The 24,879-nt window shown below is 40.4% G+C and overlaps 1 protein-coding gene across 4 annotated transcripts in view; it reads left to right on the plus strand.

Annotated features, from left to right (window-relative positions):
• The first annotated feature begins 2,279 nt into the window (after nucleotides 1-2,279).
• The window catches only part of RBM33 (RNA binding motif protein 33), a 93,288-nt gene continuing 70,688 nt past the window's right edge, over nucleotides 2,280-24,879 (plus strand). For all 4 annotated transcript variants that reach the window (XR_014517414.1, XM_083466644.1, XM_083466643.1 and 1 more), the window contains exons 1-7: nucleotides 2,280-2,663; nucleotides 8,669-8,747; nucleotides 11,939-11,987; nucleotides 15,698-15,774; nucleotides 17,573-17,885; nucleotides 19,365-19,484; nucleotides 22,204-22,375. Coding sequence is in view for 3 of the 4 variants with exons in the window: in XM_083466644.1 (XP_083322770.1) it covers nucleotides 2,624-2,663; nucleotides 8,669-8,747; nucleotides 11,939-11,987; nucleotides 15,698-15,774; nucleotides 17,573-17,885; nucleotides 19,365-19,484; nucleotides 22,204-22,375 (850 nt within the window). In the remaining variant the exon portion in view is untranslated. The remainder of the gene's footprint in view (nucleotides 2,664-8,668; nucleotides 8,748-11,938; nucleotides 11,988-15,697; nucleotides 15,775-17,572; nucleotides 17,886-19,364; nucleotides 19,485-22,203; nucleotides 22,376-24,879) is intronic.

Raw genomic sequence — 24,879 nt, forward strand, 5'->3', positions numbered from 1 at the left:
TCAGCACACTTGCAAGCAGATCTCTGTTTCAGTCCCCACCATCAAAGAGTGTCGGACTAGGACCTGGGAGTCCAAGGTTCAGCCATAAAGCTCACCAGATGACCTTGGGCCACTCACTGTCTCTCAGCCTCACACACCTCACAGGGTGGTTGTGGGGATTAACTGAGGAGATGTATGCCACCTTGGAGGTGGGATATAAACACAATAAATGATAAATAATAAATGTTAAAAGCATCTCAGGTAGTAGGGCCTTGGATGGAGCAGTGGTCTGCTTGCTGACTCCACATAAGGTGACTTCATCTGTTACTTCACATGTATTATACCTCTGCTTTAAGCTAGCAGGGACTTCAGAACAATACATTTCCATGCCTGAATTCCATTTTTAGGTAGGGGTTTCAGCAGATATGAGTCAAGAGATCTACATAACAGTTCAGCAGGTGATATTGAAGAACTGATGGAAAGCTCTCAGTCCATCATCTTTATCAGCCATTCTTCTCTGGTTGGAACTTTGTCTTCTTTCCATCACTGGGCCAGTAGTATTCTTGCTCTTGTCATCGCATACATAAATAGTCTTTTCTGCTCTTTTGGAATCTCTGTACCTAAAATGCCTAACAAAAAAGCCTCTGGTTTTTCCACAAATGTTATTTTAAACATTCTTTCCAATCCATTATATATCATTTCCCAGAATGCTTTGAGGCCTGCGGGTATAGGGGCGGTATACAAATGTAATAAATAAAAAATAAAATAAGTAAACAGTGCCTGATTTCTAAAAACCCTATATACAATTGTGAAATAATACACAGCAATGAACAATGCAGTTCATGTCAATTTAATTTCATTCCATTCCAGCCAACCATTCCAGCACAATGACTAAAAACAGGGGTCAACCTAAGAAAAGCAGGATGAGGCCTGGCCTATGTATTCTCACAGCAGCCAACCAGAAGCCCACAGACCCTCCTGCAGTTTCCAGCACCTTGTATTCAGACCTTGGGGACAGAGCATAGCCATCCTAGCTAGTAGCCATTGATAGCCTTGACATCATCATCATCATTACTTATCTGGGATAATATTATTCATCTTCTTCTTCTTATTATTATATTACATTATTATTATTACCATTTTAATTGGTATTTGAAGAAATACAAAACCCAAGAACCATTAAACACCAATAATAACCCAGCATGGTACACCTAATGGTGTTTATTCTATCCACTGACTTTACACACTAAGAAGACTGAGTGGCTGGTATACAAAAGGTCTTGATAGGAGTCATTAACAGAATTGAAAGAAGTCGTCCACTTTCCTTGAACACTTATTTAAAAAGCAGTCGGGAAACAAACAAACAAACAAACAAACAAACAGGTAGGACATCGCAAGATGACGAAGACTCCTTTTCCCCAGGGAAATAACAGCAGCTGCCTGCTTACACAAAGTCCCATTTTTTTTAAAAGGGACTTTGGAGGATAGCAGAGCTGGGGAGCCCCAGAGATCCACGGCCAGCGAGTTACAGTTGGGCTGACCGGGATCGGACTCCGAGCCAGGCAGGTTCAGAAGTTCAGGTGAAGGAGGGCAGAATTCAAACCACCCGGCGCTGCCGTCGGGGGTTTGGGTTCCTGCCAATGAGAACGAGTCGGCGGCCACTTTCCCCCGAGGTCAGCTAGCGGGTCAGAGGCTTGAAGCCTAAATTCCGCCGAAACGAACCTCCTAAAACAGGAATGGGAGGCGAAAATGGGTAAGTTGGAGCGGGATGCGGGAAGGCGACTCCCGCGTTACTGCCGAGGCCAATGGCGAAGGCTCACTTCGGCGGGACAGAGGGCGTCAACCAGCAGCCGACCGCATTCCCACGACCAGCACCCTTAGGGGGTGTTTATGCGTGTCAGCGAGATCTTCATCCTCATCCCCGGCGCTGTTACTAATAGTATCAGGACACGGATCTGCTGGGGCGAAAGACGGAATGGGAAGAATGATGGGTTTCATATGCCAAGCATATATTCCATGTTTCGGCCCTAGGGAACCCGGCAGCGGCAAGAAAGATTAATTCGGATTATTTCCCAGCTGCCCTGGAAAAAGCCCACCTACAGCGCCAACTCAATTAATAAATTCTGCGCATGCGCCACGCCGCCGCTCCGTCGAGATTTCAAACCGCCAGCCTTCCTTTGCGCGCATGCGTATTGCTGTGCAGCTTTTTTTGTCGGCGAAACCGGCGGGGGCGGGATGCCATTTCCTTGCGCACGCACCACAAGCCCTTTGCGTCACTGCCCAACGCCCACCAGCGGCCTTTTCCGACCTACTTCCGAAACTGCGCAGGCTCGCGAGAAGTGGGTGGTTGTTTTTTCCAGGCCTGTTTGCGGCGGGTTAACCAACGAGCGGCGCGCTGCCTCAAGGAGGGAGCTGGTCCTCCAGTATCCCAGAGTGCAGCGCGGCGTCAGTGGCGTCGTTCGCTCCCCCCGCCACCACCCGCTCCCGTCGTCTTTCCCTCAGCCGCCGGCCGCCATGTTGTGCTAGCTTGCTTCGAGCTCCTCGGCGGCGGGCGCTCAACCACCCACCCACCTCCCTCCCTCACAGCGCGGCGGGGCCGAGAGAAGCAGGCGGGGCGCGGGGGGCCTCGCAGGGGCCCGACGCCATGGCAGCTGCCTTGGGAGGAGGAGGGGACGGAGGAGCAGGTACGGGGGGGGAAATTCTCCGCCCGCGAAGGCCGAGGGGGCGCGGCCGGCTCGAGATACAAACGGCGGGGCCCAGTTGCGGGGCGGGGAGGCGATTGGGGGGAGCGTGCGAGTGGGGAGGGGGCTTCTGATCTCGAGGGGCGGGTGGCGCAGGCGCCCCTGTCAGCCCCGTCGTTTGCTCGGAAGGAAGTCCTACTGTTTTCCATAGGGTTTAACCCCGCCTCCTCAATGTTTTTCGCGCGGGGGGTGTTATTTAGTAAGGCCTGTAGGAAGCAAAAGCGGATCGTGGGTCCTAACGTGGCGGTGGTGGGATGATCCTCTATCTATTGATACAGTGACAGGAAATAGCTAGAGGGCCCCGCGAGATTCGCCTGTGCTGGTGGGGTTGCTTCATCTACAGATTACGTCGAGAGGGGGAGAGAGATTGGTCAGAGGCGCGCAGGGTTGGTTCTGGGGTATCGGGGAACTGGCAGACGGGGGTGTAGTTATTTGGGGGTGGTGGGAGTGACAAGCGGTAGGATGCTCTTATGAAAGGGACGCTTGATGCTGGAGCTGCTCGGGGAGTTGCCAACTGCCTTCATCAGGGAGGTGAGCCGTCAGATGTTCGATGGACTCCCAGCTCCCATCAGTCCCAGGCAGTGGCCAGCAGCCAGCTGTGATTGATGGGAGTTGTAGTCCAGTAACCACAGGCTTTTCACAGGATGAAGAGTGGGCCACCAGAAGTCAATGCTGAAAGACATTTATGTGGGTCTGAGGATGAATTATGGGCGTGTTTCTATAGCTAGGAAAGCAGGAGAAGCTAATCTGATTTGTAAGACTGTTCCTTGAAATAGTCTCATGTCACAAGTGTGGACTTAATACCAACTCTGGAAACAGAGTATTTGAACAAGTGGGGAGTAAGGACTAAATGATATGATATGATATTATTCAGATTGGTTTGCTTCTCTAACACCTTTTTACATATTGTTGCACTCCACCCCAATCTGTGTGGTACAAGATTTGAGGGGTTCCAGACACTTACCCAGGGCTTGTTTTCCTCTGAATAAGTAACAGCAGAGACTGTGTGATGTCTTTAGGATATATGGTTTATTTACACATATATACAACCTGAGTCGCCAATGGGCTTGTTTCTCCCATAGCCACAACTTTGGATTCATAGAGAAATCAAACATCTCTTGAGTCTTTCTCCCACTTGCTGCATCGCTTCTAACTCACATCACTCAACTCTCCACTCTGGCCTTTTGTCTTTCTAACACTCAACTGCAGAACTGTTCCCTTAGCTGGTCTGGCTATTCCAGCAATTGAATTTGTGCTGGATCCAGGAATTCGAAGGGAAGGCTCAGTCATGTTAGTGATTCTTTCAATTCTGCTGTGGTAGCATGGTTCAGTAAGAAAAAAAAGTCTTTTAGTACTATGTTCCCTCTTCTTTGCTAGGTGAATTTAATTTTGTTTGGGGTAACCCATCTGTAGGTTAGAAACTTTTTTTGAACATTTTAATCGGTTTTGTTTTTTGTTCCCATCATAAGAATGTATAGTTACTTTACCTGAAACCATCCTAGAGTCCCTCAGAGTTTTTTCAACTTGCTTGAGAGCAACTGAAGCAATGACAGTTAAAGGGTCTTGAAGTAATATCAGAGAGGAGATAGTGCCAAACTGACCTGAGGAAATATTGAATTCCAATTGAGTGTCTTGGTATTACACTATTAGATTTTATTTGGAAGCTCAAATATTATTTTTGCATAATTTTATTTGGATTTAAAATATGAATTGTGATTTCAGTTTAATATCATTACTTTGTCTGGAAACTTAAGATTTGTCAGAGTACTCCCTGAATGCTGCTGTCAGATATATCATGTACATTACTCATTTCCACAAAAACGATGCTGCAATTCTAACTGATGGTTCTGAATGCCACCTTAACACTTACTAAGCTCTAGCAAGTAAGCCCACAACTGAAACATTTACTGCGAAACTTCTAACATTCTTGTGTTACATAATCTTCCTTGGATTGGAAAATTGTTTTATATTCCAACCCCCACTGTTCATTGTTAGCATGCCTAGAGACTTTTCACTCTAAACCAGTGTTTCTTAACCTTTTTTTCTCTGGGCCACACTTTCAGAATAAAAATTTGCTCACACTGCTCCATTTTTTAAATTGATAACAAAAAGAAGCAACTCCTAGCAGTGCTTGATTTATACAGTAGAACACAGCTACTTTATAATATGAACATGGGACACTCAGAAAGTATGAAACAATGCAGCTACATAAGAAAATGAATCATTCCCAAAATCATTCCCAAAATAAACCAGGTAATCTCATTTATGTTAGGTCTAATTTCAGACAAACTCTCATCTCCTCATCAACACAAATAAACCTTTCTCTTTTCTGATCTTTCACATTTATGAGAGCTGAAAATCTCTGTTCATAACAATATGTTGTGGAGAAGTGTAGAAGAATAGCCAATACTGTTCACAGAACTCTGTTCAATTGGTGATTTTGGATCACAGTTAGGATTGTCCTCAGTATCACTTGATGCTCTTGCTCTCATTTTGAAAAGATGCCCCATGCTCTGCAAATAAAAAAATACGTTGATCTTATATATTACGCGGAAATATTTAAATGTTTCTTTGATTTTCCTTGAATCTTCCCATCACACTTGCCATCCTCTCCTGCCGCACCAGTGTGACACACAACACCCTTTGAGAACCACTGCTCTTAACAGAACTACAGTGGTACCTCGGGTTAAGAACTTAATTTGTTCTGGCGGTCCGTTCTTAACCTGAAAGTGTTCTTAACCTGAAGCACCACTTTAGCTAATGGGTCCTCCTGCTGCCGTTGTGCCGCTGCTGAACAATTTCTGTTCTCATCCGGAAGCAAAGTTCTTAACCCGAGGTACTCGGAGTCTGTAACCTGAAGCTCCTGTAACCTGAGGTACCACTGTAATTGCTTGGCAGACACTGATTACCTAAACCACCTTTTGCACAATGGGGCCTAGATTCATTTCTGGATGAAGGTATTACTTTGACTGCTTTCTTCGCATTTATATGAACAAAAATTTCTTTTTCTTTTCTTTAATCTTGAAATTAATGAGATCTTCCACTGATATAAGAAAGTCTGAATGTAAACTTACAGGGTGGCCTACCACTTGTCTTTTCAACTCTTGCCTCAATGGCTTATTAAACCTGACTGGGTCCAGGGGGGTTGAATTGGAGGGTGCAGCGTGTGGCAAATACTCATCTGTGCTCAATGAGGACTTCCCTGGACACTGAGGTTCCTAACAAATCTTCCAGTCACCAATATCCTCTTTTGGCAAGGGGAAGGGACAAGGTGCTTGAGAAAGTGGTAGTGACCCAACTACAAGCATGGCTTTAATGTAGTGGATTATTTAGATCCACCTTAATCTGGTTTAAGGCTACTGAGGTTGTAGTACAGTGGTACCTCGGGTTACATACCCTTCAGGTTACATACGGTTCAGGTTACAGACTCCGCTAACCCAGAAATAGTGCTTCAGGTTAAGAACTTTGCTTCAGGATGAGAACAAAAATCGTGCTCCAGCGACGCAGCAGCAGCAGGAGGCTCCATTAGCTAAAGTGGTGCTTCAGGTTAAGAACAGTTTCAGGTTAAGTATGGACCCCCAGAACAAATTAAGTACTTAACCTGGGGTACCACTGTAATTGATTACTTTTGTTTGGGAGAGGAATGCTGGGAGTACAGCCTTACACATTTTTCAGTTTGGTGACTCTTGATACCGTTGATCATAGTATCTTTCATTCTAGTGGGGCTTCATGGATTGAGATTGAGAGGCACTGTTTTGCAATAGGTCTGTTCCAGAGGTTATTCCCAGAAAGTAGCATTGGAGAACTACGATTCAGCACCATGAGATATAACCTGCGGTGTCCTGTAGGTTTAGTCTGTTCTCTGATGATGTTCAACGTCTAAATGAAGTTGTTGCAAGCTGTCATCAGGGGATTTTGAATGAAGTGTCATTAGTATGTTGATGACACCCAGCTCTGTCTGTCTGTCTCTTGCCTCTGAATCAGGAGAAGCAGTTGCCTGAAGGTGGCATTGGGCTGAATGTGTGCCAGCACATTGAAATTGAATCCAGACAAGATAGAGGTGTTGTGTGTTCCTGGTTCTTGGGTTTAGAAAATGAAAGATCTGCCAGCTCTGGGTTGGTTTGCACTTGCCCTGAAAGTGGGAGAGGGGATACTGCTAGATTCAGTGTGATAATTTGAAGCCTAGGTAGTGAAGAGTACCTAGGTTTGCAAACCATGTCTCATCCTTGATGGAGAATACCTAGAAACAGTAGTGCATGGTTTTGTAGACCTCTGTATTGGATTGTTGTAATGTGCTCTGTGTTTGGCTGACCTTGAACACTGTTAGTTGATCTGCAGAAAGTGGCATCCAGGGTGCTAACTGGCCAGGCGCATATTGTGTCACTCCTGAAAGAACTGCATTGGTTACCCGCTTGCTTCTGAGCTCTAATCAAGTGGTTGTTGCTGAAGTACAAAGTCCTGAACAACTTGAAATATCTATTCACAGTCATCTACAGCACCTTCATTTTGCCTGGATTAAGTTTAAGCTCGCTCAACTTCAATCAGCCCAGTTTCCAGACAGGTGTTCAGAGTTCAACAGCCTCCTTGAAATAAGCAGACAGAAAAATGAGTCATAGCTGAGTGTCCTCTTCATATTGATGACTCATCAATCCTAACCTTGATGTGGCTTCTCCCAACAGTTTCATGTAGATGTTGAAACACATGGGGGAATTGTTCTCCTAAGAGTCATGTCAAATGAATTTGTGAGTAATAACAAGATCCATACTTATAGTAGGCACATTTAGTTTGTCAAAAGGTACATTTGTTTGTTTTATAAACTTAGATCCTTGCCTTAATACTAGGACCCTGGGGTGGGTTACAACAATAAATACAATAAACCATCTGCAATGAAAGACATTAAGATTAGCTATATAACAGAACATTTAATAGTTGTTGTTTTTTGCAGTCTCAGCTTCATTCTGCATTAATAAGTCTGATGAAAGAGGCAGGTTTTCAGCTGGTGTCTAAAACTAGACATTGGTACCAGTTGAATTTTCGGAGGGTGTGCGGTTATTGAGAAGTTTTTTTCAGTGGAACAGCCACAAGGAGGAGTAATGGCTCTCACAGTGTCAGTACCTGAGTGTCAGTACCTGAGTAGTAATGATGGCTTTTGCATATTGAAGAGGATGTCACGTGACTTTTTGTACAGAGGTAACATTTCAGGGCAGGAAAGCTTTCTGAAATCCATATTCTTGTTTGCAGAAAAAAAGAATAGGCTTTCTGTCAATTTCCTGCATATGCATGGAATGTCTTTCACAGCAGGAAGGAGTTACTGAAAACTAGGAATTGGTGGAGTTTTAATGTCAAACCTCTGTTTTAATAATATCAGGTTTTTCTGTTAAATTAATGTCCATGGCAGCTTAATAGAAATCTTAAATGCAAAAATCAGCTGAGACATGTACCACTTCAGACAAGCACAGAAAATAGTCATTCCTTGCTTTACAATATGCCCTTTAGTCTTGTTATTAATAAGTGGCAAACTTAATTCGGTTTTCTATTGTGCATGTTAACCTATGGAACTTGCTGTCATAGGGTACTGTGGTTTTTACCATTGTAACGTAAAATAGCTTACATTTATTTAAGATGATTCTCAGTGGAGCACCCAAGTCCCAATTGATAAAAGCAACATAATAACAGGCAATCAAAAGATCAAAGAAAGCAGAAAGCAGTGGCAGTGAACAGCATCAATAACATAATGGAATTGAGAAGATTAATGGTACTACTGGCAAACTAGAAGGATTCCTTTCAGTTTAATAAGTCTAGTATATTTTTCAGTTCTTCTCATAGAAGAACAAGTGTAAGAGCAATTGGCAAGTTCTAAGGAGAGAAAATGTCAGCACTGCTGTTTTATGATCTGTGATTTTCTTTCTGTATTCTTGTGCAAATCACTAAATGTCTTCTGCTTGCAGATGATGACTTTGATCAGTTCGATAAGCCTGGTGCAGAAAGATCTTGGAGGAGGAGAACTGGAGATGAAGACTGGGACAGGTAAGCCCTTTTAAAAATGTTTTTCATTATATGGTATTCCATTTTAGTTTGAGTTTGTATTTTGTATCCTGCTTTTTTAAAGTGCAAATTCATACACTAATGAAGTTATCTGCCTGCTGTGTTTGTGTCATATGCTCAGTTGTGGATAATGTACACCTGTCGTGAAGAGCTTAATCTGGAGACATGAACAAGTCTAGTATAATGAAGAACATTGCATAAAATGTTGGCAGGGTAAGGCTTGCTCTTGCAGTTGGCTTCATAACTAAATGTAGTTTAGTTAAGAAGAGAGAATTCCATGGGAAAAATATTTTTTTGCTTTAAAGCATAACATGTTTTATCTTGGATACAAACAGGTTCCTAAAAATCCTCTTAAACATTTTTTAATACAGTGGTACCTCGCAAGACGAATGCCTCGCAAGACAAAAAAACTCGCTAGACGAAAGGGTTTTTTGTTCTTTGAGCTGCTTCGCAAGACGATTTTCCCTATGGGCTTGCTTCGCAAGACGGAAACGTCTTGCAAGTTTGTTTCCTTTTTCTTAACACCGTTAATACAGTTGCGACTTGACTTCGAGGAGTGGTAGCCTTTTTTGAGGTTTTTAAAGACTTTGGTGATTTTTGAAGCTTTCCCAAAACTTTCCCGACACCGTGCTTCGCAAGACAAAAAAAATCGCAAAACGACAAAACTCGCGGAGCGAATTAATTTCGTCTTGCGAGGCACCACTGTATCTAAATTGACTTTTGCTATTTTTCCTATTAATGCTAGTGGCAAATATTAGAGACATCAAACCCAGGTCTACCTTCTGTTGTGATGCAAGCAAAGGGTTGTGCTGCATTGGCTTACAGCAGCTTCTTATACAAGGCAAGTTGTAGAGAACTGCATTGTTGGTGCCCCTAGATCTTAAGGCAAACTGAATGCAACAGCTCCTAGCAGTATTGAGTGGCTAACACATTATCATTCCTGTAGATCTCAAAACAGGTTACATATTTATTTTTTGTTAACGTTTTTGTGGTGCCCTTAAATATAAACATTTACAAACTTACCAAAGTACGATTAAAATAAATAATAGAACAGTAAAACACAGTACTAAAAAACAGGTAACAGCATTAAACAGCAGCATTAAAACAAGCAGTAAGAGTTAAATAAAACTTGTGGGAAAATAAACAAAAGTCTTTGCTGATGCTGAAAAGACACCAGGATCGGTACCAGGCAAATCTGCCAGGGAAGAATGTTCCACAAGCAGAGTACCGTCACAGTGAGAGCCCTGTCCCCAGTATTCAGCTAAGAAACAAGACCCTGTTCACCAAAGCAGCAACTGCAACTAGTACTGCCACTCTGGCACTATTTCAGATCTTCATAGTATAGGAAGATGTGTAGGGTTACAGATGGTGGCTGTAGCTAGGGAAGAGTCTCTGAAAATGCTATCATTGTGTACAGTTAGGTTCAAGTGGCGTATAATAGTTGTGCCCTACACTCTTTTGGCACTCTGTACTACTTTGAGATAGTTCCAGAGTGCCAGCAATGGTGATTCCTGCTGCTTTAGTCAGCAGCCAGGACATGAGTGCAGCAGGGCATTATTTCTTTGCAGCACAGCATCGGATCAGGCCCCCATGGTGTAATATTTGCACACAATCCTTTTTTCTTCCAAATGTTTCGCACTGTGAACACCACTAGAATGGCAGCTTGCTTTTATATCTGGTTACTACTACTTCATAGCTGAATTCTTTCTTGCCACTTGGAAAGGATATTGGTGTTTTCTGCTGCTCCAGACAAGCGTACACGGAGCAATGGATCCAAACTACAAGAAAGAAGATTCCACCTAAACATTAGGAAGAACTTCCTGACAGTAAGAGCTGTTCGACAGTGGAATTTGCTGCCAAGGAGTGTGGTGGAGTCTCCTTCTTTGGAGGTCTTTAAGCAGAGGCTTGACAACCATATGTCAGGAGTGCTCTGATGGTGTTTCCTGCTTGGCAGGGGGTTGGACTCGATGGCCCTTGTGGTCTCTTCCAACTCTATGATTCTATGATTCTATGATTCTATCCCAGTTAGCACCTGCTTTTCAACAGAGCAAATGCTTCCACTTCTTTGTGGGGTGGGAACAGAGGAGATGTGGAGAAAGAAAGTTGCTGGCAATCTTTGATAAGAGGAAGGAATAGGAATTGTAGGTTACTCAAACTGTTGCTTTTTCCAGCTCGAATAGTTGATTTCTCTTAGATATGTGTTCTCTTCAGAAATTGTATAGGTGAACTTTCACTTTCTTTCTAATGCAGTATCTTTAGGGTGGTTTTGATGAATGGCCTCCTGACCTATTGTCCTGAACAGCAATGAGCATTTCTCCCCATGCATGTTTAATTTCAGGAGAAAACATTAGGAGACTGGTGTTCTGTCAGTGGTAAGGGTTCTAGCCTGAGTGGATGTGTGTGCTAGTCCAGGGATGCAAGGTCATGCTAAGACAAGACAGGCTTGAATGTTGCTCCAACATATGGCAAAACCAGACTGAGCTATCGGGGAGAAGGAGTGATAATATCTTGGTGACCACAAACTTGAGCCAAAAGAACCCCTAGGAATGTTGATAATGTGTTGGAATTACATTATATGAAGATTGGCAGTCTTCCTTTGTGACACTCCTTATCCTCAGTAAGTTCCCTGCCTCTTTCCATGAGAGGTTTACGCTGTGGTAAGTAGCTTTTCTTGAAAGGAGTTAAATCAAGCACTAACTATGGTTTTGAGACTGCTAATCTTTCTTTAAAATTAGATACATCAAAATGTGTTTTGCATTTGTTCTATTTAATTTGCTGTTCTTCAGTACTGTTAAGAGTCAGTGGGCAAAAATGATCTGGAGGATTCAGTATTAAATAACTGGTGGTAAAATGGAAACCATAAGTTCTTTTAGAATCATCATGAAGCACTATGTAACTATTTGTCTCTAGCCTTTAAGTCACCTAAATAATAAGAAATTTAATTGTTTGTTTATTTAAAGTATTTTTATCTCACTATTCAGACGAAAGGCTCCCATATCAGCAGAGTTTTTATTTTGGTGGTTTCCTAAAAAAACCTGTTTTTGAAATATGGCAACCCTGAAATTGCTTCCTCATTTCTATAACTTTGACTATTTTATGAATTACTAGAATAGCTTTTAGAATCCTTGCTTCAGAAAGCTCATTGTAAGTCTGTGAATGATTTTTTCTTCCAGTGAATTAGACGATGACTTGCTAGGAGAAGATTTGCTGGCTGGCAAAAAGGTAAATAAGTAAGCTGTATGCATAAATATGTAAAAAAAGACATTAACTTCTTTGGTTCTGCCAGTTTTCTGTTTTTGTAGAGTGTATTGGAGCAGCTCTGACAGTAACCTGATTGTGTTTATCTTCAAGCATGTGTTTGTATATGGCAGCCTGAAAAGAGTTCAACAAAGCCAGGTTTCCCAGCCGGTGCTATTTCTTTCATGTATGGAATGATTGGCAGTTTCTTCTGCTTGCTTCACAAAGTGGTGTGAGGGCAGTTATGAACATAAATGTACACAGAAGCTACTGCTAGAAGGACCTGTTATAAGGCCAAAGGTTGGTTATATAGAGCGGTTGCATTGAAGGGAAACTTGAAGTATGCAATATTCTTGTTTAATAATGACAAATAGCACTTTTTAAACTCTCACCTGAATATTTAGCAGGAGCTTTGTATACCAAGTATCAATGATCTTGCCAGGCAAGTGCAAAAAAAATAGATATTTGAATACAGGATTGAAAACCATCAGATTTGCAGCATTCAGCTTTTCTGGCCCTTATAGTAGTGCCTGGAAACAGACAGTCAGTTCATGTATCAACAGTAGTGACCAGAGGAGAAATGACCGCTGGGAGGAGCACAGAGAGAATAAACTCCGTGGTGCACCTGCAGCAGCAAAACATCTTCATCTGCCCCACTTGCAATAAAGCGTGTGTCAAAATGTTACTAGCGCTTTGTGAAATTATGGAAATCAGAGGAGGGCTGAGAAAATTTCCCAGAGGTTTGGAGATGGAAAGCTTGTTAGGCTCCTTTTAATAGCTGTTTTCCCATTTCTGTGGGCTGGCAAAAGTAAAATGAGCATATTGATATTATTTTACGCATAGTCATGAATCCAGCAATTTGTGTTAACTTTGCACTGAAAAATACCAGTGTTCTCCAAAGTATGCTTTGCTATACTTGATGTAGCTATTAGTCCTGTTTGATGTTAAACATGGATGCTTTTCTTTGAGACAAGGTCTGTATATGTAGTAAATCAAATGAGGAGGGAATATCCATTATAAACAAGGTTCTGCGGTTGCTGTGGCAAGTGGACCCCAGCCTGTAATGCATTATAGCCACCTTCCCAGCTTTGGAGTTGTCTAGGCACACAAACCAGCAAGTTACCTCTTTCTAGCTCCAAACCCAAGGCTTAGAGTGGAGTAGGGGATTGTTTTTGATCTCATGCAGAGCTGCAGTACAAGGTCAACAAAGGAAGGGTTATTGTGGTTTGGCTACTACGATAGCAAAAATTGTGGGCCACAAAGCATAATCACTTGTGGCAAGTACATACTCTCTAACTGACTTTGAGTCATGACTTGAATATCATTGACTTCAGTGGGTCCAGCTAACTTGGGTTTGGTCTAACCCATTGTTTAGTACAATCTAGCCCAGGCATAGGCAAACTCGGCTCTCCAGAAGCTTTGGGACTACAATTCCCATCATACCTGACCGCTGGTCCTGTTAGCTAGGGATGATGGGAGTTGTAGTCCCAAAACATCTGGAGGGCCGAGTTTGCCTATGCCTGATCTAGCCTCTTGTTGCTTGTGATGTGGTTTGTTCATACTGCTTCTTAAACCTATCATGTGGTGGTTTCCCTATCATTTTCCTTGCAGCATTTTTAAACAAAGCATACAGTAGTAGATCTGTTGTTTCACTTTCTTCATCCCTGTTGCATTTTGTTACTCTTCTACTTAATGATCAAGCTATTTCTTTTTTCAAAGAATTTTTTTAGCCTGCTTTTAAAATTGTCTTTTTTGGGTTAATATAAAATTGTATATGTTGTCCTTTAAAACAAGTTGTACTAATATGCCTCTTTTTTGGTTACTTGACCTGCTTTCTGTTGGATGGAAACAAATGTTGACAACACAATTAACAAATTGGAAGGTGTTCAGAGCAGCATAACAGCTTATCCAACCTTTAGCAATTTTGCTGCTGTTCTCTGAACTCCTTCCAATTTCCACACACTTTCTGTCTCTAGATCTTTCCCAGTTAGCCTTTCAACCAGGCCTTTGGCTGATTTATATCCTATATCCTTTTAAGTGTGTTGCAGGTGTGTGTTTTCTTGTTTTTCTTGTTTTATTATGTATTTTATGGTTTTATTTTGTATTTATACACTGTGAACTGCCCTGAGATCTTTGAATTAAGGGCAGTACACAAATTTTATAAATAAGCACATAAAATAACAAAAATAACCTTTAGAATAGCAGCCTTTAGATGTTGAGTAAGAGAGAGCTGAATATACATATGTTTGTTAAATCCTAAGTGCTTCACCACCACACCTGCCCAATAAAACCCACTTTATTGTCCCAAGGTCACATCTTTTAAATATTCTGTCATGTAGCATGCTGCTGTGAGAGGAGTTTTTCTGTAAGTTCAGCAGTAATTGTTGGCTTTTTTCCAGTTTTGTTTGGTGTTTAGTTTTCATGGCACAGTTTCTGGTCTCTTGTCTTGCCAATAGAACCTTCTAGCCAGCAGTGTTGCCACAAACTTTGGTACTACAAACTCCTATTGGTCAAGAGATCAAGTTAGAAACCCTAATATGTGATTGTGCAAAAACCAGATTCTTTTTATCTTCCCTTTGTGTGGCCTCTTGTTCATTTCCATTCCACTACTCTATAAATATTTATATTGATAACAGACACTGGTATGTTTTTCATAGGCAGTAGACATTCTTCAAATGTAAGCTCTGATTCTGAGGAGTCTTGTAAGATCTCACGGTTACCACTTTCAAACCACTTTATTATTTATACCAGCCTTCTTCCAAGGAGTTTAGGGTGGCATACACAAGTCTCTCCCTTCTGTCCTAACCTTCCTTAACAAATTGTTGTAAAGCTTAGAGATAGTGATTGGCCCAAAGATGCCTTTTGAGTTCAGTAAGCCTACATCTTATGCACATACCTTGTGCGCATACAGCTTTATGTGCTTGGTAATAATAATAATAATAATAATAATAATAATAATAATAATAATAATGGAAAAGAGGGGTGGAAATGGGGTGGACGTAGAGGAAAAACTGCTTTGACAATCCCTCCCACCATTGCACCTGATGTGTTTTGATTATACACAATTTTGGCTTTAGGCCCAATCCCTGGCACATAACCCCACGTAAGTTGTCGGCTTACTGTATTGAGACTGAGCTGAGATTTAAACTTTGGATTCTCTGATTTAAATCAAACACTCTTGCCACTGCACCACACTGATTTTTTATTACATTGTCTAGCCCTAATATTGGAAAATGTGCTTTCCTTCTTCAAAGTCAGGCTGTTGCTGTGAGTTTTGAAATTGCTTGTGAATGTTGATTTTTTTAATATGAATTTTCATCAGTTTTTTATGCAGCCCATTTAAATACAAAGTTTTCTACTATTTTCTTCTAATCCAATGGTCTTCAACTGGTGGGTTGAAGCAGCCTGATTGAAGGTGGGTTGCAACAGGAGCGCTACCACCATGTATATATGTGGTAAAAGATGTTAGGGTTAAAAGTGGGCTTTGAGTCTAAAAATATTGAAGATATCTAATCAATTGGTTCATGGGCTGTTCAGAGTAAAGCCGTAGAACAGTGTTAATCATGAAAGAATGCTGCTTAACTGATAATTCCCTTGTTAAAGGTTCACTTCTGAGAGAGCAGCCTTCTTTGTTGTGTTCTTATATGTTACATATTGGGTTATCTCAAGGGCAATTCTTTAAATTTTAAATTTAGACGCAGTCAGATATGTCAGATGAAGAACTGAATGATGATCTTCTACAGAGTGACAACGAAGAGGACCAACATTTCAGGTTTGTCTCTTACTACTTCGCCCAGTAATGTAATTGGGTTTCTAGATCAGTGCCTTGAATGAGTCTTACCGAAATAGGGTTGTACACGTGTTTCACACTGGGAAGAGAAGATAAGTTACTTTTTACATTGGAAGAGTATGACTAGAAATTCACATTTGAGACTAAGTTGAAGAAAATACAGCTGCTATATAGAACCCGTTTTCTCAGATGCATTCAGCAGTGCTATTCTGATTTAAAAAGTTGGTTTCCATTTTGGAAGCCAACAGGAGTTTATTTTTAACGAGACATTCCAATTGAATAATTGGTTAAATTTTAGGCCTGCAATATATAATTGTCTAAAAATATTTAAAAATAAAAATATTTTATCAGCTAAAAAGTAGTGTGGATTTGTCTGAAAATTTTGTATTTTCTTACATGAAATATAATAACAGGGTAATTTGCATTTGAAATTTTTCAGTCTGCATTGACAGTTTTTCTAAATTCCCAGAGTAACAGTTAGCATGTTTATTTTACTTGTGTTTAGTGAACAAAGCTGAAAATGTTGAAATTGCCAAGCTTATCTAATATCACATATGCAGTTGTCATTCATTTATTGTTACTAATGAATGTATGAAACATTTTTTTCCTGTAAAACAATAAAGCACTGGAAAAAATTCCATCCCACATCACTGCAATGTTCTGTAGCAGTGAATACTTCTGAAAACCTCAGATGGCAAGCCCCATATTTCCTTGTGTAGGTAACAAGGCCTCTCCTTAGGTGATACCTGTGGTAACGTGTATAATTTTAAACACCTAGAGAGATATCCAATGAAGTCTGAGTAATCATAGAGTAGACCCACTGAAAATAATGAACTTACATCCATTGATTTCATTGGGTCTATTCTGAGTCTGGCTAACAGTGAATATTATACATTATATGATTGTTGGCTAAGAAAGGTTGTTTTTATTCATACACAAACCTAACAATTTGACTGGATTACAGTTAATCTGTAGAGTTAACTGGTCAACTAGGTTTTCTTTTAATTGGATGGAAATCCTAATAATTTGCATTGGTGCACAACTTCAACATTCAGTCCCATACTCTCTTCTGCATTAATTTGTTCATCTCTATGTCTTTAACGTGTCATAGTTTTTTGAAAGATAGGCAAGAAAACTAGAGGATTGTTACTTCTGGATAGTTAAGGGCATTTTAAGGTGGGGGAGGTCCTATAGTTGGCTAAATTCTGGCTTTTACTGCAGAATTTGTTGGTTAACTTCTTCTGAATCCTCAAATTCTAGATAAGACATTTTGAGGACACATTTAAAATAGAACTTTTACAGACGATGCAAATTCCAATTCAAAGTCTATTCAAACAGCCCTACCCCTTTAAAAGCATTATTTCATTGTAAGAAATAAAAGTGAATGAAAGTCCAAATTGATGTCTGGCAGCATTAATGTAGCTCAGGCTGATGAGTAGTGAGTGTTGTGATAGTGTACGGTAGTCTGGGAATTAACATGAACTGCAGCTTGCTTGGCTACCTTGTACATCTTGTCAGCCTAACCTGTTAGACCATCTGGTTGGTTTGATCCCTCTGGTCAAATAGCCTGCAGCTGATGATAAGCTGTGGTATAAGTATGCATATTATGAGTTTGTGGCATAGAGTCAAGTCGATGTGTGAGCTATGCACTTTGCTATTGAATGCAGACGCTCTGTGATCTATGTGCATCCTGTACAGAATGCACATGCACACAACCTGCTGTCATACTGTGGTTAATATATTGATTTTTCATCTTTTCTTTTTTTTGCTCTTATCATAGCACTCAAGGTGTCACAGTTAGTCTTAATGCTACATCTGAAGTAGCTACATCCTTTGAACTCTCGGAGCATGCCAATGATCAGTCTGTTGAGCAAGATTCAGAGTATGAACAAGGGGAGGATGAACTGGGCTATGACAAATCAGAAGTGCCTGAAGAGTATTCTGGGGAATACACAGAAGAAGGGCAGTATGAAGGCCAAGAGGCTGAGCTGACAGAAGACCAAATAGAATATGGGGAAGATCAGGGAGAAGAAGAGATTTATAATGATGGAGTGCTAGATCTCGAAATCAATGAACCTCTAGATGATTTTACAGTGAGTTTCTTTCTATTGTATTATCTGAGATAACATTGCTCCACATGCCTAGGTTTTTAGACTGATTTGAAATCTGTTTACCTCCCTAGGGATGTGGGGGAAATTAGACCTATTATCACTGTCTGCCAGTTTCTTTATCTAGGCTGTGACAAAGTTTGTGTTGACAGCTTGTTTGGCTGTAGGTAATGCTCCTTTGTCATTCTGGAAGGCAGTTGAGAATCATGACCTTGAGGATTGTATCCTTAAGGAAAAAACAGCTTTGTGTGGTGGGGAGACAGTGCCAATTGTTAGAAGTACTTAATGCAAAAGCTTTTATCCAGGCTTTAGACACGATCTGATAAAGTCCTTCGAAGGTGAAAAGATTATTGACCTGCTAAAGACATCTTTAAGGTGCTAATATTCCAAAGTGATTGATGTCCTGCTTGCTCCTTTCCACCCCTCCTCTTTTTTTTTGTAACTGAGAACTGTCTAAAGCTGAATAAAGAGGTTGGAGGTTACTTCACCAAATGTCATATGCATAATTGTTTCAGTTTAAGTTGCTGAAGCGGTTGCCCAACTTGAGTTGAAAATAATATAACTATCTGTTTGTCCAAAATATTGTGTACAAAAAAATTATAAAAAGCAACAGATTCATTGATATTTTAAACTTGCTTCATTTATTTCTTGTAAAGCATGTCAAAAAGTGTTGTGCAAGGTGGTAAAGCATCTAGTAGCTGGGAGTTACTAGAAATAACTCTGTGGGCATATGTTATGATATTAAAGGGAAAGAAGTATACTTCTTGGCAAAACTGTTGGATTATAGTCGTGCTGCACTGCTTATGAATGGAGTAGAGCCTTCTCTAAAATTGGAAAAGAAAAACATCTTAAGGAATTGGTGCTATTTACTCTTAATTTAGTTCATAATGATTCATAGCTACAGTGGTTATAGTAATCCTAACTTATTGTGTTGAAACCATCCTTTTGTGTTGAAACAATCAGGGCTGGTGGCACCTGTGGCCCTTCAGCCGAGCCAGAATGGGATGATGGAGTTTGTAGTCCAATCTGGAGAGTCATAGGTTTCCCACTCATAGTTCATACTCTCCTAAACTAGTTGTTTGTGCAAGAGACATTAGTACCTACGACATGGATTGAACTTAGAGCATGCTACTTGGGACCATTACCAAACATAAAGGTTCCCAATCTCTTCCCTCACCCTTCCTTTTAACTAACATGCTCAAATTCCCTCTTCCCTTCCTTATTCAGCCTTAATCACATCTAAGTGTTACATTAAAATCATGATTAACATTATTTGGTTTTCCTTGTAACCAGCTTTAAATTCTGGTTAAGAAGGAACCTTAGTTAAGACTGGCTCTGACAGAACAGTCAGTTGTGACCAAGAGACCCAGGCAGCTTCAGATGGAAATTGTGTCCTCCCAAAGCTTCTTCCCACAAGCAGAAGCATTTTAAGATTAAAACATTTTCATCATGCAATTATTTCAGGATGAAGATTATATACAGTCCTACAGTGAACAGCAAGCAATTGAACAGCATGAATATGTAGCTGAAGAAGAATTGGAGGAGGTTGCTGACACCCAGACACCTCCAAATGAGTCGGAAGAGGTACTTTTGAAGAAGTGAAATCCTAAAGGCAAAATACTGTTTAGCACAAGGGATTGAAAAGTATTTCAGGAATTGTCAGTGGTTTTGTCTGGTTTGCGTCTGTTCTTGGCAGTCCTCATGTGAATCTTTTTGGAAAAGATAGGAGGAGGAGCTGTTCAATGATTCTTTGTTAGCCTTGCCTTTTGAAACATGTTCTTTTGTCTATGAGCGGCTCTATTTGTCAGGATGGCCAACATTTCTAAGCTACAGACAGCAGTTGCCATTATCATTGAGGGCCTTGGGACACGTACACAGTAAGCCTGGAATGCTCAGCTCCTCCTCATCCGCTACTCCCACTGTTACGTGTTTCTCCTCTTCTGGCAGATCTCACAGCTACTTGTAGTTCTGCACGTGACCACTCATTGGCCAGCCCCACTTTTTCTTCTCATATATGAGTTTCCTTAGCTTGTACGTCAACATAATCTTTTGGAGTGTTGGCAGTTAGCTGTGGTATGAGTTTATAATTAGTAGTTTATGCTTTTTCTCTTCATTATTCTCTTATTAACACCTGAAGCGACTTTGAAACATGAACTAGTATGCTCTTGGCCAAAAATAAACCTGTTTGGCATCACTTTGTAATTAAATAAGCCTAATTACAAGTAGGGCTGCACAACTGATAAGTTGTACATGGTGATAACAACTCTTGATTTGTGTTTACTTTTTTCCTCTTTTGGTGGAACTGACTCATCTCTCTAGAGCCACTTATGTACAATGGTAATTTAATTTTCTTCAGGCTCTCAAAACATTGGAGGGAATTATCTGCATTGAACAGACATCACTGGCCATCTGCTTGTAAAGAGGTTTAAATTTAAACTAGTGGTTCCTATTTCAGTTGAAATATTGGCAAAGCAAGATTTTAGTTAGCCAGTCTTCTAAAGAGTTGTCATTAGAAAGTTCTCTTTTCCTGACCTATCTTATCCACTTCAGAGTTGGAGGGGCCATGGAGGCAAGGGGTTATGAAGCCTTAAGCAAGGCCAAACCTTTAATAAAAATGCCATATACTATATGCCACAAGAATTCTGACACTTGACACTTCAAGAACTTTGGATGAACAGACATCTTGCCAGCAGATGGAGACAAGAAATTCAGAGTGACTTAGGGCAGCCGTCCATGAGAAGACCAATTATTACCTGAGCAATAAGTTCATTTTTGTTTGACGCATTTTATTTCCCCCCTCTTCTGCAAGAGACTAGCTGCCACTCTTAGCTTTCTCCGCCAGTATTTGAGGCAGGGGATTATATTATCCTTTTGGATTTAAGGTTCTTCATCCTAGTTCTCAGTTTCTTTTAAACTAGGAAGTTGGAGCTTTAGCTAGATGGTTTGACAGGCAGTTAGCTTTTTTCTTCATGATCTTAAATAAAGGCTCATCACCCAAGTTAGTGTTTTCCTCAGAACCCACTGGCTCACTTGGCATTTAAAGCCCATGGTGAGTTGTATTTTCTTAAGTGTGTTTAAAGCATTTCCTGTATCACAAAATGCACATGCTCTACTTGTGTTACAATGGTAGAGAATAGAATTGCAAGGGCTTGAAAACTGCTTAGAAAGTAAAGTGACTGAACTTAAAGTGCTGAGGCATCTGGATGAGTCCAAATAATAGAATAATACAGCATTTGAATATGCCACTATTTTTATCATTTTTGATTCATTTCAACTCCATATGGTGAATGAATGTACTGCGTATGTAATAAGCACCTCCTCCCTTCCTTCATGTTTCTTGTTCTGTTGTGTTAGCCACCCCAAGTTTGTATACAGTGCATTTATATCCCTCCCTCCATTTCTTTCAGTGAGCTAAACAGCTCCAGAGCCCCATCTTTTCTGAATTTTCGAGTCCCAAGATCTAAAAGTTTTTTCACCTGTAATATTAGTTTTCCTTTATCGTTTTTGAGCATGTGGCAAAAACTGTCCAATAAAGCATTGGATATTGGCTTGAATTTCCTAACTGTACACATGAAGTTGTATTTTTCATAACCTACAGTTGCTTTCCTCGTGGCTACATTGTACTGATGGCTTTAGGTACCTTTTGGTAAGCATAGCCACTTGCTCCCCCTCCTCCTTTGTCATGCTTCCTGATGAGACTATATTAGTGTGTGAAAGTGGCTGTTCATTTGTGGGTGCTAGCCCTTACACCTAATACTAAACATCTTCCCCTTTTGTTTTTTTCTGGTCTAGAAATATTCTAATCAAATAATAGTGGTGGGTGTTCACAAAGGGCTTAGAAACACCAGGCAGCTAGGATTCAGTTCATGGTGTTAGCTGAATCTTCTTTTTTATAGGCTACTGAGCTTTCTTGCAGCACATCAAGAAGTAGGATCAGGATCGGAATAAGCAAATATCGGCATGTTTTGTACAAACCAGAGATGGTAGCTTAAAGCAAACTAGTTAGTTATACACACTGTCTTCATAAGTTGGTTTGCTTTTAAATTGACCAGAGTTGGGGTTTTAAGCAGCAATATCTGGGCTCATATGACAGAACAAGTAAAGTTTATGTGAAAGGGAAATAGGAACATGTGGGAGGAGGAAGCATGTGAGTCTCAGACTTTGCTCGGGTTAATGTCAAACACTTAAGACTAAATCATGATTTAGTACTATGTGCAAAGATAGCCAATGTAAAGTAACTTCAATCTAGGATATTGAAAACCTACCCGACCAGTAATTTACACTTCTCCTCCTGTGCTAATAGGCGGTTATTGAAAACCTAGAGCTTCAAGAAGAAACCAAAGAAGAGTCTGATGAAGAAGAGGAAGATGACGAAGAATCTGGTCGATTACGTTTCAAAACTGAACGGAAAGAAGGAACAATCATTAGACTTTCGGATGTAACAAGAGAGCGACGAAACATTCCAGAAACTTTGGGTAAGATTTTTGGTTAGTGGTCATGGCACTAGAATTTAGGTGCTTTTAATTAAACAAACTAACACATTATTTGTACAGTTTAGTATGAATATGTAAGCATTACTCTAAAGTGGCCAAAGAGAAACACAAACCAAAGTGTTTGGTAAGTTGGTCTGTAATAGAGTTTTAGTGGCAAGTAACAAAAATTATTTCCCCTACCATTTCAATTTTGTGTTGCCTTTTAAAAAAATGCACAATGGGCCTGTTTAATTCTAATGCCGATTTAGACTTGTATGAATGAGCCTGCATGAGCCTTGAGCCATGAGGATATCAGAAGATAAGGCTCCTAGTTTTTGAGTAGTGACGATTCCCTATTACGCCCAAACTTATGGCTAAATGAACTGCAGTTCCCCCCAAGTTTGGCCACAATGGGTAACTACGGTCATTTTAAAAGTGAGGTTCGTGCAGTCTTGTTCATGTAACAGTAGCCAATAGCTGCACATTGAGGCTCAATTCTGTGTATGTAACTCTGAAATTCAAGTTTGGACATTAGGTGAAAGCACATGTAAATCCATTACTAATTTTGCCAGGATTAATTTATTCTGTTTATTGGCTGTGTAATTCTGCCCCAGAGTTTGATAGCAGAGCAGCTGGAGCTTTCTTTTTATTTCCTCTATTCCCTCCCCACTTTAAACTACTTTACTTTTAGGAGGAGGTTGTGATTTCATAATGGTTGTAAAATACTGTATTAATTCAGAAGCTATTTTTTAAAATTCAGATGCTTCTGGAGCAAATAACTGATATTTCCAATTTCAAATGCCCTTCTATTATCATAGATTATAAAAGTGATATGTTCAAAGAATCATAAGAGTTGGAAGGGACCCCAAGGGTCATCTAGTCCCACCCCTTGCAATGAAGAAATCCTGCGCACAGCAGTTCCTGGGTAGGCTCTAACCACCAATCTTCTGGTTAACAGCCAGATGCACTGATCCTTTGCACTGAAAGCTCCCATTACCTGCCATTTTTACATGATCTATTTTAAATCTGCATGGCAGTCATGCTTACTATTAACATTAAGTGTTACCATATTATATTAGGTTGATAATTGTTTTTATCTGGTTGCTGCAATTGGCACAAGGTAGGAAGGCCTAAATTATAAAAATAAAAACTCCTAATAGGAAACAATACTGCAAGCGGTGTAATTCTTTTTGGAATATGCTGTTCCTTCCTTGGTATAGATTGGATGACTCTCATAATGGTGACTGAGACTGTTACTGTGTCCAAGAAACAAAGTTGTTAAAAGGAAAATACTTTTTAAATGTCCAGGAACAGTGAATATCTGTCTGATGGGTCTCACATCAGTTTTACATAAGTAAAAGAATATACTTTTGGTTACGTCTAGATGTGTCTCTCTTTCCCAATTTGGGAACAAACGTGTTATCTCTAGGGAGACACGCAATGTCTGCTCAGCATGGGAGCAGGTCTTTCCACCAACACACACTTTTCTAGAAGGTTTGGCTGATTAAAGATGGTTCCTGAAAGAACTCTCACATTTATGCTGTCATCATAGTGAGGTGGAACCGGCAGGATTGCTACTGAATTATTTACAGTCTCAGTGTGCCATCTTGCAAAAGTACATGCAAACAAGTCTGCTTTTGAAATGTTCTCAGCTTCGGAATCAATACAAAGGCCTTGTGTAGTTTGAGAACAGAACATGCTGGTTTATCCCATGATGCGACAACCTCAGGAGTGTGTTTTCTGTTGCTTATCTCAAGGACTGCTTCTGCCCAAATGAACCAACCCAGACCATGTGATCATCATCTAAGACCATCCTTGTGTGCCCCCTCTACAAGAGGTCTGGAGATTGGCCACACAAGCACAGGCCTTTCCTTTCCATTTGTGGAATGCTGTCACTGGGGAGGCTTACCTGGCGCCATCATTACGTATTTTTAGGCGCCAGGGAAAAAATGTTTCTTTGCAAATCAGGCCTTCGGCTGATTAACTGTTCTGTGGCCTTTTAAATGTGTTTGTCAGAGGGGGGTTATTGGTTTGTTTTTGTTTGATTATGTATTTATGTTTTCATGTTGTGAACTGCCCTGTGATCTTCAGGTGAAGGGCGGTATACAAATTTAATAAATCATAATAATAGATATACCCTTTTAAGGTGCATCACTGTCTCAGGTCTCTTATGAAAGTAACATAGGCATTTAAACAGTGATTGATTGGAGGGAGACCTGCAAATGGCAGCCTCCAGGAAGGAGCTCTATAGTTCACATATTCATGTCAACCGTTGTATGCATTAGTACTGCCCCCTGTATTTCTGTATTTTTACTTACTATATTTAGTATTTATTATTATTATTATACCATCTTTCACCCAAAGACCATAGTGTGGTTTACAATATAAAAACACAAAAATACATACCATAATAACAAACAAAACCAATACTCTGCTCCCATTTAAATAAAAATATTTAAGGTGGGATAAAGTAGTGTGCTTTTGAGGAAAGGAAATGTGAACTCACC

Source organism: Podarcis liolepis, assembly GCF_965112155.1.
Source record: "Podarcis liolepis genome assembly, chromosome: 12".
Lineage (NCBI taxonomy): Eukaryota > Metazoa > Chordata > Lepidosauria > Squamata > Lacertidae > Podarcis > Podarcis liolepis.